The sequence below is a fragment of the Bos grunniens genome, chromosome 8 (genome assembly GCF_055505025.1).
Source record: "Bos grunniens cultivar Pamir isolate PY7600 chromosome 8, Bosgru_T2T1.0, whole genome shotgun sequence".
In the NCBI taxonomy this organism is placed as follows: domain Eukaryota; kingdom Metazoa; phylum Chordata; class Mammalia; order Artiodactyla; family Bovidae; genus Bos; species Bos grunniens.
The window spans coordinates 45,380,818-45,397,054 of record NC_141172.1 but is presented as its reverse complement, the minus strand read 5'-3'; the positions used below and the strand labels follow the sequence as shown (position 1 = coordinate 45,397,054).

At 42.0% G+C, this 16,237-nt stretch overlaps 1 protein-coding gene across 16 annotated transcripts in view; it reads left to right on the top strand.

The window, feature by feature from the left end:
• The window catches only part of TRPM3 (transient receptor potential cation channel subfamily M member 3), a 612,777-nt gene that overhangs the window by 535,865 nt on the left and 60,675 nt on the right, over positions 1-16,237 (top strand). For all 16 annotated transcript variants that reach the window (XM_086415481.1, XM_086415480.1, XM_086415483.1 and 13 more), the window contains 2 exons: positions 5,024-5,275; positions 10,834-11,008. In XM_086415481.1, the coding sequence (XP_086271607.1) occupies positions 5,024-5,275; positions 10,834-11,008 (427 nt within the window). The remainder of the gene's footprint in view (positions 1-5,023; positions 5,276-10,833; positions 11,009-16,237) is intronic.

Genomic DNA, 16,237 nt, shown 5'->3' with positions numbered 1-16,237 from the left:
TTCACGTATGCTTGGGATCTAATCTATATTTTCTGGAGCATCACTCTTGCCCCAAGAAACTTCCAGTTGTCTTCAACACTGTTTACATCTCTCTTTCCTCATCTTGATAAATGTGACTTTTAAATTTTTTTTCTACTTAAATTGTTTTTAATCTTTGAATTTTCCACTTTTAATTCCCATTGCAACCCCTTACTTTGGGTCTTTTTGGACCCAGTCTACCAAATACCTATGATTCTGCAAATGCATTTCAGCAGCTCCAGGAGGAACTATGCCTTCGTTAATTTATTCCCTGGCTTATTCCTTCTCAACCTTTATTATCCCCCTGCTGGGCAATAGCCTCTCTACCAGCCCTCGGCAAAATGAGCATATTTCTTGTCCTTCAGGTTGAGGGTGTGGGTCTCTCTCTTCTCTCCCTCACCCCATCGCATTAAAGAAGCCATCAAAATGCCACCCTCTTGTGACGTACTTGAATTCAAGGCTAACCTTGGCCCATCAGATTCAGAGCGTTTATAATAAATGCAGGCAAGCAGTAGTCCACCAGAGGGCTCTGCAACCCTGCCCAACAGGCTCCCAGAGCTGGTTCCCAAGTCCACAGGGATGGCAGGCTTGTGCAATGTGATTCCTCTGCATTTCCCCCTGAAACTAGTCAGCTGGAGAGACTTTCTGGAAGAATTATTCCCTGTCAAGTCCACTGCATTCTCAAGAGCTCTACTTGCTGTACTATAGTCAGTGGGAAAATATATTGGGCTCCATAGAAAAAATAATTCTTACAAACCCACAAATTCACACTTGCCTTCATTACTGCTGCTTGCTGCTAAATTGCTTCAGTTGTTCCAACTCTTTGCGACCCCATGGACTGTAGCCTGCCAGGCTCCTCTGTCCATGGGATTTTCCAGGTAAGAGTACTGGAGTGGGTTGCCATGCCTCTTTCAGGGGATCTTCTCAACCCAGGGATTGAACCCATATCTGCTATGTCTCCTGAATTGGCAGGTGGGTTCTTTACCACTAGCACCACCTGGGAAATTCCTGCCTTCTTTACTAAGTCAGGTTAAAAGGGCCTTACTATCAGGGCTAAAATGTTCTCCTCCAAGAAAAAGTAGGATCATTTTTTAAAAATATGTATAAATAGTTAAGAGCCCTTCCCTTGGGTTTTTTAACTACCTTGGGATATTTAAATTCTAGCCATCACACCCCCATTTTGAGAGTCCCATTTTATAAGGAACAGGATTTTTGTTGTTGTTAATGGATTCCTGTCTACTCTCAGGCTTTCCCATTCATAATGCCTTCCACTTCCTGACCAGTGTTGTGTATTCCCCATTTGTAAACTGAAAACAGTAATAAATTCGCTGTGGTCTTTGTGTAGCTCTCTGAGAACTGAGGCTGCTACTGCTAAGGGCTCTGTTGCTGTGAAGTGCCAGCTCGCTGGCTTTGTGATTTAAAGCCTTAGATGCATTTTCCTTCCCCATGATAAGCAGAAAAGGGAAAGGCTAGAGCAGGGAGACTGGAATCTCTCCAGGGACTAGACTAGAAGAAGACAGGGAGCAGTCTGTACTCCACGGACTGTTCTGGAAGAAGCTGCCAAGCCGGCGGGATGCCAGGAATCTCCAGGCTGGCTATCCATTTCTCCTGAGGCGGCATATAACAGCAGGGAGGGCAGAGCCTGGAGCCTGGGGTCAGCAGGGGGTCAACCAAGAGCCCTTGTTTCCGAGGCAGCTGTGGGACGGGAGGCACTGACCACCTAAGTATCTGACCTTTTCCTCTCCAGCCCCATGAGGTTGCCCCTCGCCCCACATGCTTGAATGCACTAAAGAAATCCTCAGGTGCCAAGGGTCCCGCCTTGAGCCGCCTCACAGTCAGCACGCAGGCCCTGCAGACCTCAGACGCAAAAGCCTGGAAACAGGAAAAATCTGTAGGCTTCTGCACCTCCAGGGACCTACAAGGAGGGCTTTGTGGTTTCACGTTCTGCCAACCCCTTCCCGGCACCACATTCTTCTGCGCGGAGTCAGCCCAGCAAGCCGGGTGATCGCGTAACAGCACGTAACTGCTGCGCCACGCGTGCTCATCCTCCCACTGGGGCCTTTTCCGGCCACTTGTAAGGTAGATGACGCGGCTATGAGGGCGTCCCTCTCCACAGCTGTGGGAACTAAGACTCGGGGATTGAGCAAAGTTTCTGCATCCCACAGCTATAAAAGAGAGCTGGGTCTTAAACCAGACTGACCCGGCCTTAGGCCCACCCTGCCCGTGGTTACAAACTGGGCTGCTCCCTGGATCCCAGGGATCCTAAGAGAGGTCTCACCTCATGCACTATGCTTTTATCTGTTTCTATGTTGAGATTTCACAAAGATACTTTCACTGTTTTTTAAAAAATATTTTACTACCAACCTTAGGAGAGTGTGGGCCAAGGGTTAGAGAAACTATTAATTTAAGACATTCCCAAACCCCTTAGGACACCTACAGGAGCACACACACTGAGTTTGCCTCGTTAGGATGGATGGGGGATGGGGAGCCATCAGGACAACAACTGTAACAGGAATTCCTCAAGGGCTGGACAGTGACTCCAACCTGTGGTCAGCAGCATGACCTGGGAACTTTTAGAAATGTAAATCGTCAGGCCCAGGATCAGGCATATTAAAGCAGAAACTCTAAGGGTGGCCCTCAGGGGACTGCTTTCACCAGCCCTCCAGGTGATTGCAATGCATTCTGAGGGCTAGGGGTTTAGGAATAAGGTACTAGAAGAATGAAGCTACCAGGTAGCTCCTGGTATCTTGCTCAGCCTTTCAAGCCCCAGTCCTGACTTTCTAAGACCACCCTTCCTTACACTTCAGGCCAAGGCAAGCTACTAAAGTCATTGTGAAGATTCAGATCAATAGCTGCAGATTAAACCTGTCCCATCTTTGCACTCCCTTCTTTGAGAGATCCTGAACTGGGAGAGGGGTGGGTCATGGCTTGAAGAGGTGGAAATCTCAGAGGTAAACACAAATGATTCATGAAGGTAGCCCTGCTACGTAGCTTCACAAGGTTCCTCACACCCTGTGGTACAGAATGGGTGGCAACTCCTGCTATCCAGCTGTGCATTTCATAGAGTGTGGAGCAGCAAAAAGTCCTCTCTGGATTTAAGATAAATCAGAATACCACCCAGCAGTTAAGATATACAAGGGAGTGGATAGTTACTATGGAGTATCTGTACAACAATCAATCAGGCAGTCAACAACTATTTCTTGAGTGTCTCTTATGTAGCAGGCCCTAGGGAACAAAGGGTCTGTCCTCAAAGTTTATAGTTATAGATGAGAGGAGAGATCAAAGGATATTGAGAGGAATGCATGGATAGATGATAGCTAGTTAGCTAGACCAGCATATATGTACACCCGTACATACACATGTATGAGGAAGATTTTCAATGAGTGAAAAAAATCTTCAAAACATAAATAGGATAATTGGGGATGTGGAGACCACTGCAAGGAGGGTGGTCAAGAAAGTTCTTCTAGGAGGGGGAAATATGAGTGGAGACCTTGAGTATAAGCAGTCACCAGACATGTAAAAATCAGGGAGAGGAAAATGCCCAACAGAAGGAACAAGTACAAATGTCCTGAATATAGAATGGATTTGTTATCTTAAGAGCAGAAGAGGGAGAATATGGTGGGATGTTAAATGAGGCCACCATAAGGAATTTGGATCTTTCTGTATTTGTAATGGAAACCATCAAAAGGCTTAAGTATTCAGTTATCACAATTTGCTCTAGTTTTGCTGTTATTCGTCCATCTCTCATGTCTCTCTTTTTCTTCTAAATTGAGGCTTAATTCACCTGTAAGAAAATGAACAACTCGTAAGGGTACAGCTTACTGCATTTTTTATCTACCTATACTGCTGCTGCCGCTAAGTCGCTTCAGTTGTGTCCGACTCTGTGCGACCCCATAGACGGCAGCCAACCAGGCTCCCCCGTCCCTGGGATTCTCCAGGCAAGAACACTGGAGTGGGTTGCCATTTCCTTCTCCAATGCATAGAAGTGAAAATTGAAAGTGAAGTCGCTCAGTCATGTCCGACTCTTTGCAACCCCATGGACTGCAGCCTACCAGGCTCCTCCATCCGTGGGATTCTCCAGGCAAGAGTACTGGAGTGGGGTGCCATTGCCCTCTCCGTTACCTACCTATACAAGTGTGTAATCACCACCCAGATCATGGCTTAGGCTTTTAAAGGTCTTTCTGGGTGCTGCTCAGAGACTGGCTAGGCAACAGTGATGGCCGGGATACCAGTTAGAAGGCTATTGCAGTCATCTGGGCGATGGGATGGGGCTTAGGAGAGGGGGACAGCAGTGGGGGTGGTGAGAAGAGGTCCCACTAGGTTGTATTTGGAAATAGAGCTGATATGTTGATGCAGAGGACATGGGTGTGAAAGAGGGGAATGAAGGAATCCTCCTAAGTTAGTGGCCTGAGTAACTCAACATGGTGATACTGTTTACTGAGATGGAGAAGGATTTTGGAGATTTGCAGTATATTAGGAATCAATACCAGAGAGGGCAATGGCACCCCACTCCAGTACTCTTGCCTGGAAAATCCATGGACAGAGGAGCCTGGTAGGCTGCAGTCCATGGGGTCACTTAAAGTCGGGAACGACTTGAGCGACTTCACTTTCACTTTTCACTTTCATGCATTGGAGAAGGAAATGGCAACCCACTCCAGTGCTCTTGCCTGGAGAATCCCAGGGGCAGTGGAGCCTGGTGGGCTGCCGCCTATGGGGTCGCACAGAGTCAGACATGACTGAAGCGACTTAGCAGCAGCAGCAGCAGGAATCAATAATTTTATAGCAAAACTCTAATGTGTGTCTTAGAATTATAAGGCATCCTAAAGGATCAAACTTACTGCTTATGTACAACTGAGCTAAGCTTAGGTCATCCAGAGCCTCTTGAATAGATACAGGTAGACAAAGAAAAGCTACTAATGTCAGCTCACAGACCAAGCATTTTCCAACTGGGCTGAAAATACAGACAGAAATCAAACCTAACCTCACTCTCTTTCCTGACTTTTAGATTTTGATGTCAGAGCCAGGAAAGTTGCTACAAAAAGTGAAGGTGTGGTTGCAAGAGTACTGGAATGTCACAGACCTCATAGCCATCCTTCTGTTCTCTGTTGGAATGATTCTTCGTCTCCAAGACCAACCCTTCAGGAGTGATGGGAGGGTCATCTATTGTGTGAACATCATTTATTGGTACATTCGTCTATTAGACATCTTCGGCGTGAACAAGTATTTGGGCCCATATGTGATGATGATTGGAAAAATGGTAAGCAGGGTCCTCTGATTCCATGTTATAAGTCCTCAGAGGAGGAGTGGTTATCATAGGAAGAGGGAAATCATTCATTTGGGCCTTCCATCCCTGTCTGAGATGGCCCTAAGGTGTTTTATTTTTTAATTCCTTTCACGTGTTCAGAAGTTTGACTTCATCTATATACATAATTGGAGAATTCACTATCACTCACTCACTCACTGACAAATAAACATCATCTATTTTGTGCTGGGCACCTGAGTGGGAATTGAGTATGTAAAGATCCTCATTCAGTGAGATAGATGATGAGAGAAAGAGGGTGGTAACTACCATATGGTGTGAGAATGCTGTAACAGAGATGTGCATGGAATGCCACAGGGACATAAGAGGTTGATCAGAGGAGGCTTCATGTGGATATCACATTTTAGCTGGATATTGGAGAAGATATGGATATCCACTCTCAATGTTTAACCAATTTCTTTTTTCTTAATGAAGTTCTAAAAAAATGTCTTCTCTGTACACAGATGGAAGAAAAGCCAGTTTAAGATGAGATGAATTATGTTGGGTTTGAGTTGAACATTAAGTTCTGTCAATATATCATGTGTTTTGTTACATTACTGGAAAATGATGTGTTAAAAACTAGGTTCCAGAATGATATTCCTACTTATTCTTAAAAAAAAAAAAAAAGAATCCCAAGTGCCAAGCTAATATGCTTCCCCACATATGGCTTTGGACTTGTTCCAGTATCCCTGGACCATACACTAATTTCTAGACTTTTCTCCATAAAGGCTGAGCCCTCACAGGACAGCAACAGTGTGAATCTGAAAATGCACCAGTAAATCAGCTCTCTCTCCAAACTCAGAAGAGGAGGAATCAGAACCTGATGCCCAGAAACTGGGTGCTTTTATCAGTTAAACCATACACCTCTTACAAAGAGAGGGAGAATTTGAATCTAAAAGAAAAGGGTTATGAGACCTTGAGCAATTTTTTAACAACTCTTTGAGATGCAGTTTACTCATTTCCAAGTAGTAATAATACATGCAAATCTCATAAGGTTGCAGTGATAATTAGAAATAACATATGCTAAGTGGGCAACTGTGTTTGATTCACAGTAGGAAGTTGATAAACTGTATTTTTTATGATTGTTAAAGTACAATGGAAAAAACTGAGCATACTTATTTGCTCCATTCCTAATCCTTTTGAACAAAAGCTTGGTGTTTATAATACCAGCATTGTTTAGAGAGAATATCACAAAGCCTTGAGTTCAGTAGTGAGTCTTGAATTCAGTAGTGAAAGCGAAAGTCACTCAGTAGTGTCTGACTCTTTGCAACCGCATGGACTATACAGTCCGTGGAATTCTCCAGGCAAGAATGCTGGAGTGGGTAACCTTTCCCTTCTCCAGGGTATCTTCCCAACCCAGGGATCGAACCCAGGTCTGCCACATTGCAGGCAGATTCTTTACCAGCTGAGCCACAAGGGAAGCCCAAGAATACTGAAGTGGGCAGCTTATTTATTTTTTAATTGGAGGATCATTAATGAATTCAGTAAGCTTAATTAACTTCCAATTTTAAAAAAAAAGCTTGAGTTACTTACCCAAAACTGAATCCCAATCCCTTTGAGAGGTTTTTGACTAGAAAACAAATCTGTATCTTATTATATAACATTACCTCTTCTGTCATTGTACTTTAGTATTGAATTTGAGACGGTGGTGAAAATGTCCACATCTAAAAGCAGAATCTCCACCTAGTCTATGGGAGAGGTTTAGGAGACAGGATCTGTTAGTTCTCCACACAATTTATATATAACAATGTGTAGATGTATGAATTTTCTGGACAGAGGGGAAAAGGTTCTATGAGACTGTCAAATATATTTTCAAATGTACCCAGTAAAAGTGAAGAAAGAACAGCTACAAAATTAAGCCAAATTTTCTCGACCTTGACACTGTTGCTACTTTGGACTAGATAATTCTTTGTTGGGGGTGGGGTGGGCTGTCCTGTGCATCATAGGGTGTTTAGCAGCATCCTTGACCTCTACCCACTGGGTGTCAGTAATATGTGTGTGCATGAGCACATGCACGTGTGTGTATGCACATACACACGTAACAACATTTCCAGATATTGCTATATGTCCCCGCAGAGCAAGTTGCCTTCTGTTGAGAACCACTGTGTTATGCAAGTACATTATCTGATGGGTTGTTGTTCCTAATTGATCATTACCTTATTTCAGTAAATAAAATTAGGAAGGACTCAAACCAGGCATATTACTTTTAAGAGGTTGGGTCACATTTAAATACTTGAAATAATTAAAGTCACTCTAATGCCCCACGTGCATTTTAAAATTCATCTCTATATTTTTAATAATGACATAATTATTTCCCCAGTTTTGATAAGAATGAAACCTTACCATGGAGTGAGCAAGAGAGATGTACTGCATTTTTCTACATTCTAACTTATTCTTAACTAGTTAGTGAAATCATTCATAAGTAGAAAATGAGTATATTTGGGGACTTTGTTGTCTTTCTAGGGATTTTAAGATAATTAGTTCAGTAATTGAGCCACTGATCCAGAAGATAGGTAAACTATGCCTATAGAATTATCAGTGAGCCAGGTGGACTGCCAGAGTGGAAGTGAAATATGCCTAGATGTGATTATTCCAAAAGCCCCTATTTAATATTAAATAGTGAAGTAACTTACCTGGTCCAGGCACAACTGAAGGCAGCTAAGGTACTTGGACTCAGTACTGGTTAAGTATGTTTCCAACTGATCTTCAGCTCTAGAATAACTTAATAGAACTCTAACCTCTTTTCCTTCATATTCCACTTCTCAGTGGTTCTCTAAGCCTAGTACTAAGTTATACCACTTATGTAATGTGAATAAAAATAACATAAATAGGTATCATTTACTATGCACCAAATACCATGTCAGACATGTCAATCATCATTACAATCCCATGAAATAGGCTTTAGTTTATTCATCTCACAATTGAACAGATTAAAACTGAGCAAGAAACAAAGGCTTCAAACTCCTCTCTCACTCCACAGCGTGACCTTTTTTCAATTCTAAAAATAAGAATAATACATTAACTTTTACCAAGAACTACCCACATTGTTTCACACCTTATATCATTTAATCCTTACAAAAATAATATGCATCATTACTGTTATGATTATTATCCCTACTTTACAAATTAAAAGAAAAAAACCAAGATCAAGCAACATGCCCAAGATCACCTAGTTGTTTTTGCTAGCAGAGCCAAGGCGAGACTTCAGGTATTCTGACGCCTGAGGACACATGCTTGACCACTGCAGTATATGCTCTCCTCTATACAACCCAACCGGAGGATGTTTAAAAGAATGAGAGACAACCAGCACTCTTCATATTGAACCAATTTGACAATTTTGGTTTAAAAGCAGAAGCCAGACCCCAGTTCTGACAATGTCTTGTTTCTGCAGTTCACTCCAACAGACATCAGTATTTATATGGAAGTTATGATGCCTTTGAAATATGTGAAGTTGAGTGTTTGGGAACAGTGTGTGTTTGATTGTTTTGACCCTTTGAATAGGTATTACGATCAAGCTAAATGGAAACAGTCCTGAGAAATTAGATTAGAACGGTTGCTGTATTTACTGGCTGAATTTTCTTGGATCAAACTAGGTCCTAAATCTCATAAGTAAACACCTTCCTCTCCCCACCCACCTTTTAATCAGTCTAAATAAACATAACAGAAAGGACCCTTTTGTGCTTTTTCATTAATAGAACTTTTTGTAAATAAATGATGAAAGAATTTTGCAAGATAAGAGAGAGAGGGGATGAGAAACGGACCCATGTTTCCTATAAAACTGCTGACTCATTTTAAGAGTTCTGAGGCTACTAAGTTGTGAAAAGAATAGCATATATTTTTAAGGACAGTGAACAGATATGAATGAACATCAAATTTTGAGAGATTTAATTTCAAAGTCAGACAGTACTTGAGAGATTTTGAAGTTGCCTTGCAAGTTGATTAATTAACCTAAAATGTATTGAGCCCCTAGTGTCCTGAGGCCTACAGGAAGGCTGTAATGTTTTAATTCCAGTAACTGGCACCATGGAATGTATCCTTGCAAAATGAAATTTAAAACTAATTTAAAGCCTTCATTGCCACTGATAAAATTATCATCGGTCTTTCTTTGTGAAGGGGCATTCCTTCAGGAAATTTGATATCCAAGAGAAGACAGTCTTTTGTATTAGGTGGTTTTATGCAAGGAATAGAAACCGATCTCCTACTAACTTAAGCCCATGAGGGATGACTTGATTTACAGCAGGATGGAAGCTACTGCACCCAGGTCCCCAACCACCATCACAACCCAGTCTCCTTCCCTGAAATACCTGCTTCATTCACTCTGATCTGTTTCCGTAGTGGGAAACAGCCTTAGACACCCTGAATTCACTTTATTACAGAGAGAGCAAGGGAACTTCTCTCCCTACTTCAGTTAAAAAAAAAATCCAAAGAAAGATTCTGGTTGGCCTGTCTTGTGTCACATCCCTGCCTCCTGTCACTGTTGCCAGACAGCAAGTTACCATGATTAACCCATCCTGGAAAAGACACCTACCTTTAGGGCCAAAATGGGTGGGAAAAACAAACAAACAGTTTCTGAAAGGAGGAGGCAATGGGTTCTGGCCAGGCAAAATAATAGTTTTTGCATCCTCATCTATTTTCGGTGATAAAAGGAAAGTAATTTGGCATATGAGAAACAGATCCCAGATAACATGTATCATGAAAACAAGCAAAAAAGAAAGAAAGAAAGAGGAACAAGAGATAGCATTGTACTTGAATGGAGTCAAATACAAGTCAAGAATTTTATGAACATGTCAAGATGAAAATCCAGCATTTCAACATCAAGCACAGAAGTAGGCCATTAGGCTACCTGATTCTAATTCCTACAAAAAACACCCTCTGTAATTGATAGGATATAATGCAGAAGAAAGAGCAGAAAGAGTGGTTCTCTGAGAGACTGGTTTGTGGTAGAAAACTGTGCAATGAGGTGGGGGCACAAGAATAAGGCAGTTTAAGATGGATATTTGGGTTGTCTGAGTCTTGTTTACAAATAATTATTCTCTTGGGCTTTTCAGCTCTTGATAAGCCTTTCAGAATTTGGAGAATTTACAGCATGGCAATAGTTGTCAAAATAGTTCAACTATCCCAGTTCCAACTTTGCTAAGAAGAAAGAGACCCAGCAAGGACATTTGTCTTTCCCAGGAGCAGAAAAAATGCTAGTGCTACATTCATAGGCTCCAGCTTCTGTGTCATATGATTCTCATGCCTAGTCACGACTAGGTCCCACAGAAAACAATGGAAGATGAAGGGGTTCTATTGTACGTGTGCTTTTTCTTTTTAAACGATTTTTTTAGTAATTGTAAAGAGTTGTTGGACATTGGTTTCAGTAGACCAAGTGGTTACCTGATCACAGCTCCCTGTCTCAACATCCCTTATCAGCAGTCTCAAAAGTGAACTAAGTTTTCCATCAGCGTCAGCATCACAGGAATACTCAGTCATTCTGGTTTTCATTTGTTTCTCCCTCTGCTTCCCCCTGCTTCCAGATGATAGACATGATGTACTTTGTCATCATTATGCTGGTGGTGCTCATGAGTTTTGGGGTCGCCAGGCAAGCCATCCTCTTTCCCAATGAGGAGCCATCATGGAAACTGGCCAAGAACATCTTCTACATGCCCTACTGGATGATTTATGGGGAAGTGTTTGCGGACCAGATAGACCGTAAGCAAGTTTATGATTCTCATACACCAAAGTCAGGTATTTAACTTTAATTGGGTCATATCTTTTCCAAGTTCATTTGTTTGTTCTCAATAAATGGCTCAAGATAGAGGACTGATTCCTAGTTTGCTATCTTGGAGGAAAAAAAAAACATTTATAGAAGGTGAATATACAATTTTAGCAAAGTAGTCCTCAGGTGTTTTTTCAGGTATGTCCTTCCTGTGACATCTGGTGTGCCAAATTTGACCAAGAATGGACCATTTTAAAAGATCTAAATTCCTTGGGAATTCAAAATCCTGGGGGCCATGTGTTGAATATTTCAATATTAAAAGTATATTATATCATTACTCCCCATCCCTATCCTAGCCTTTAAAAAATAAATTCCTTGGGTTTGACTTCAGGACAAATAAACAATTCTCAGTTTCACCATCAGAATTCAAGAGTGAGGGCAAACAGCTGCGTGGTGTTTTCCTTGCACTGGAAACTATTCTCCAGCTCCTTTTCCCACTGTCTTAAATTATGTGCTATTGAGACTCAAAAGAAGCTAGTATTCATTGCCTGGAAGTATGGAAAATGCCTTAGGTTATAAACTGAGTTGCTTGCTTATAAATGCCAGAAAAAAAAAAATGGTATCTATATCATGAAGTGACTCATTGTGGGGAGTGAGTGCCAGCAGGCCCCCGATGCTTCATGCCCTAATAGATGCTGATTCTCTGTAATAAACACCCTTCTTATACAGAGCTTGAAGATAGTTGTATCCTATGAGTCTGTTCCAGCATTTTATTTGGACCAAATGTCAGGGCACACCAAGCATTGGGAAATTATTTGGGAAGAAACTTCAGAAAAGAAATATCTTTCATTGTGGAGGAGTTGAATCCCAGGAGCAACCATTTCTCATTTTCCCTGAGGAGTTTAGCTCTAGAAATAACATCCTTCCACCATTGTTGAATTAACATTTTTCTAACATTTTTTGCTGACAGGCCAGCCATCTGAGCTCTGGACTGTGGACACGGATTACAGTTATATAACTAGATAGTATAGCTTATTAAGAACAGGAGCAAAAACTAGTCGGCATCCCCCAACACCCACCCCTGCCAGTTTTAGGTAGGACTAAGACTAGGGAAATAAGGACAAATGACCTAAAAGTGTGAGCCCTACAGGCCTGTGAAGAGTATGTGTACAGTAGCCACAGAACACACTAGTCTGTCATTTTCCCTTCCATGATGAGTTTTGAACAAATACTCTTTTCTTCTCAAAATGAGTTATCTGAGGCAAGAAGGTTTTTTTGGAACACCTAATTGGAACAAATACCCATTTCATAAGACTTAGCCAACTCACTGAGCAAAAATTCTAACTCCATCTCCCAGTTGGAATATCTTTGACAATGTGCAGCCTTCACCAAGACAGCTTTCCAGGGACTGGGGAAAACTCTTTTGAATTGATTCTTTCAAATGGTCCCTGAAGGCAACATAACACTCGAAAGCCCACCTGTGATCATTCTTCTCAGCAATTAAATGTGCTATTTTTCCCCAACAATTTGCTTTTCCACTTACATTATTTTGCTTTTCCTATCTCTCCTTTCTTCCCCTATGAGATTAAGCCCCCATAGGTCTGTTGACAATATGACATTTTGGGATGGGAGAAAGAGGGAGGTGTAGGTGTGCTTTATGAGTGGGATTCTGTCCGTCCGTCTACAAGTGGCCATTTATTGATGTTGTACTATGAACACAGCCTAGTGCAACAAACACCACCATTTGGCTGAATCAGAGGATCTATTGTTATTTTAAAGAAGGGCTGATTGTAGTTTAGAACTTGCAAAAACCCTGGAGATGGAAGTGTGGTGTTTTGTGTGAGTGAAGTATGAAAATAGATGTGCCACGTTGTTGAGTAGACCTGTGATGCCCTATGTGTGTGAGAATAAATTTCTACCCCGTATCCTACATACCCCAGTATGTAGCCAACCCAGCCTTGGATGGATGCAACCTTCATGACTCCCTTCCCCCAACCACTTACCTTCCGTTTTGATGTTCTGAAATTGGCTACAGTAGTAGCCACTGTTCTAAGCTAAATCAGCCAGTTTATTGTCTAGAGTGCTAAGGAGTATTTGTCCTTTCTCAAATGGGTATAGAAAGTGAAAGTGAAGTCGCTCAGTCATGTCTGACTCTATGCAACCCCATGGACTATATTTATAGCCCACCAGGCTCCTCCATCCATGGGATTCTCCAGGCAGAAATACTGGAGTCAGGTTGCCATGTCCTTCTCCAGGGGATCTTCCTGACCCAGGGATCAAACCCGGGTCTCCCACATTGTGGGCAGACGCTTTACCCTCTGAGCCACCAGGGTATAGAAGGCTGCCCCCAAATCTGTCATTAAATTTGGCCTGTGTCATTGAATATCCCTGTCCTCTAAATGATTCGATTTCCATGTTGTGGCACTGAGTGGGCCCAAGGGAGATTGGGTGACAGCCCCGCCCTGTCATTCAGAACTGCCCAGGAGACCCGGTACCGAGCTGTTTGAGAAAGGTACAAATCGTTTATGCTGCCCTGCGGTGTCTTGCCTCTTTTCTGTGCCGTGCCCAGGTTGGTTTGTGAAGCATGTGTTCAGGCTAATTGGATTTCATATCCACCTAGACTGCCAGGGTCCACCAGCCCCATCCTGTGGACGTGCCCTGTGGGGGCCTCTCCAAGCACTGCTCATTCTTGCACACCTTTTCAGAGGGACTCATTTGTAACATAATGCACGTGCTCCATATCTAACTCTTTTTGTTTTTAGCTGCAAAAGTGCTGAAGCCATTTCATATTGCAGAAATAATCTTTCTTAATTGGAATGAATGTATTATATGTGATTGTATAATGGGGGCCTTGGGGTGGTGGGGAGGTTATTAACATTTGTCCCACACCTCAGAAGGGAGGACAACTTTAAATGCCCTCACTTCTGGGAAACAGTGTTACCCAACTATAGATTTTTAAAATACATTTCATTTTTTTCTTGTAGGTTGTCCTAAACCCAGAGAATATCAATAAGGCCAAAAAAAAAAAAGCTAGAATGAAACTTCTAAGGTTACTTTCCAAATGTGCTCAAAGATTAAAAGGGAAAAGAGGAAAAAAAAAAAAAGAGTGTAAATTCCCAAAATGACTTCTCACCTCTGAGCCAGGTTGGATGAACCCAAATGATAGTCCAGCCTTAATCTCAATTTATCTTTAGCAGCTGAAACATTTGCTTTGGTGCTGAGAGCAGAAGTGAGTGTTAAAACATGATTGGAAACAGCAGATAATAAAACTCAGGAAAGGAGAGTGACAATCTGCTCTGTCTAGACAGCTTTGCCAAACACCCTGATTAACTGATGGGGGTTGAACTTGCCATCATTGTCTGATTGGTTGGTTCCTGGTTGGTTTTTTTTTTTTTTTTTTTGAATAGCCCCAAAGCATCTCAGGTGTCTGTGCTATATATACCAGCTCTCTAAGACCCAATCTATGGGCTACCATGAGGGAATTTGGTTGCTAAAAGTGTTGCTACCGAATGATGGCATCCTTCTGGGGCTCTCATCAAATGAACCCTCTTGCATGGCTTCTGAGAGCTGGTCAGGATCCCACTGGAGCCTGAGGGGAAAAAAGCCACTTAAGAGAAGAGGAGGTACAGAATAAATTTTCAGCACATTCACTCCAAGGCTGGGGCAAAACTAAAATTAGACGGATTCTAGCCATCTGAGAAATCTAGTTTTACGTTTTGGTGTGTGAGGTGCTTGGAAATACACCTTTATTGGTAGAGAAAATAGGGTGTCTCTGGCTTCCTCAAGTCTCTGAATGAAGGAGACTTCCCGTTATTTACAGGGCATCCTTGTGTTGCGTGCTGTACACACAGATTCTCCAGGCTGTACCAGGGCAGGGGGAAAATGAATCATGCTCTTGAATGCATTAAATCAGCATCTAAATTTAGTCCTTCTTTCTGTCTCTCTGAGTATTTTCACAAGTTTGGTTAGTAATGTGAAAGCAGAATGTCCAAAACTTACTTTCTACCATGACAACTTATTATTTGGTCGTTTCTAGTCACCCTAAATTAACTATCCAACCTACTTAGTGCATAGATCACATTTTTTTTTCTTTTATTGCCTAAGGCCTTTCCATCTGAAATTAATAGGTTATCTAGAGTAAGAGGGATTTTTGTGCTGTCATTTTGATTTGGTTTTGCTCATTTATTTATTTACTAATACAAACAAACAAACCTCTGTAGGCTTGTGGTCTGTGTGATGTTGACTGGATTTAAAGTGTTGCTTTTGTCATGAAACAAGGAGCGCGTATATGCATGTACAGTTCAAACATTCTCCCGTATTACTTTTCTGTCTCAAATTATTTTTGCTCATTTCAGGTGTGGAAATTAGGATAGCACAAGGCCAGTCTCTAAAATATGCCTGCTGTGGTGAAGCTTAGAACAGCAAGAACAGAGAGGGTGGCTATTGTTAAAAGTTTCACTCCAGTTCTGACTGGACTGACCTTCACTAATGAATTCAGAGCACACTAATGCCTGACAGCTATAGCATGGGGAGTGTTGCCTGACCGAAGAAAGTATTTTGGAAAAGACAAACTTGAGCCAAAGCCAACTTTTGGGAAAGGGGGGAATTGTTTTGCTGGGTTTTGCTTTTGCAAATTGCTAAGGAAGCAAGCCAATATGAGGCACCACCCCCATTTTCTGTCCCTGAAAGTCATCTTACACTCCAGAGACTCCCCACCCAACTTGTTTACTAATACAAACTGAGGCTTAGCAGCCTTACAAACAGCAGAACTATCTGCAGACAGGCCATTGTGATGAAATTCAGTTCACATTATGACCAGCATTTGTTCCACTGTCATCAGACTGATTTTAGCCTTTGCTCACAGCTCAGGCTCCATTTTTAATTTGTTCATTCTTCATTCAGTGGAATCCATTGAATCCATTCAATGGATATTTATTTTATTCCTACTGTGAACTGAACATCTAGATACAGCGATGCATATGGCAGAGACATTGTCTCCAAGGACTTTGCAGTCCAGGAGAGGCAGACTGACATGGTCAATGCACATGGGGATGGAGCCCCAGACAGCAAGTAGCCAGTTCTTCCTGAGGGAAAAGGAGGGGCACAGTAGAGGAACCCTTGCAGAGTGGGAAAGTTGGACTGAGCCCTGAAATATAAGTAGATATTTGCTAGGCAGATGGGAGCAGGGAGGTGTGAAGGAGAAGAATGACATTCCAAACTGA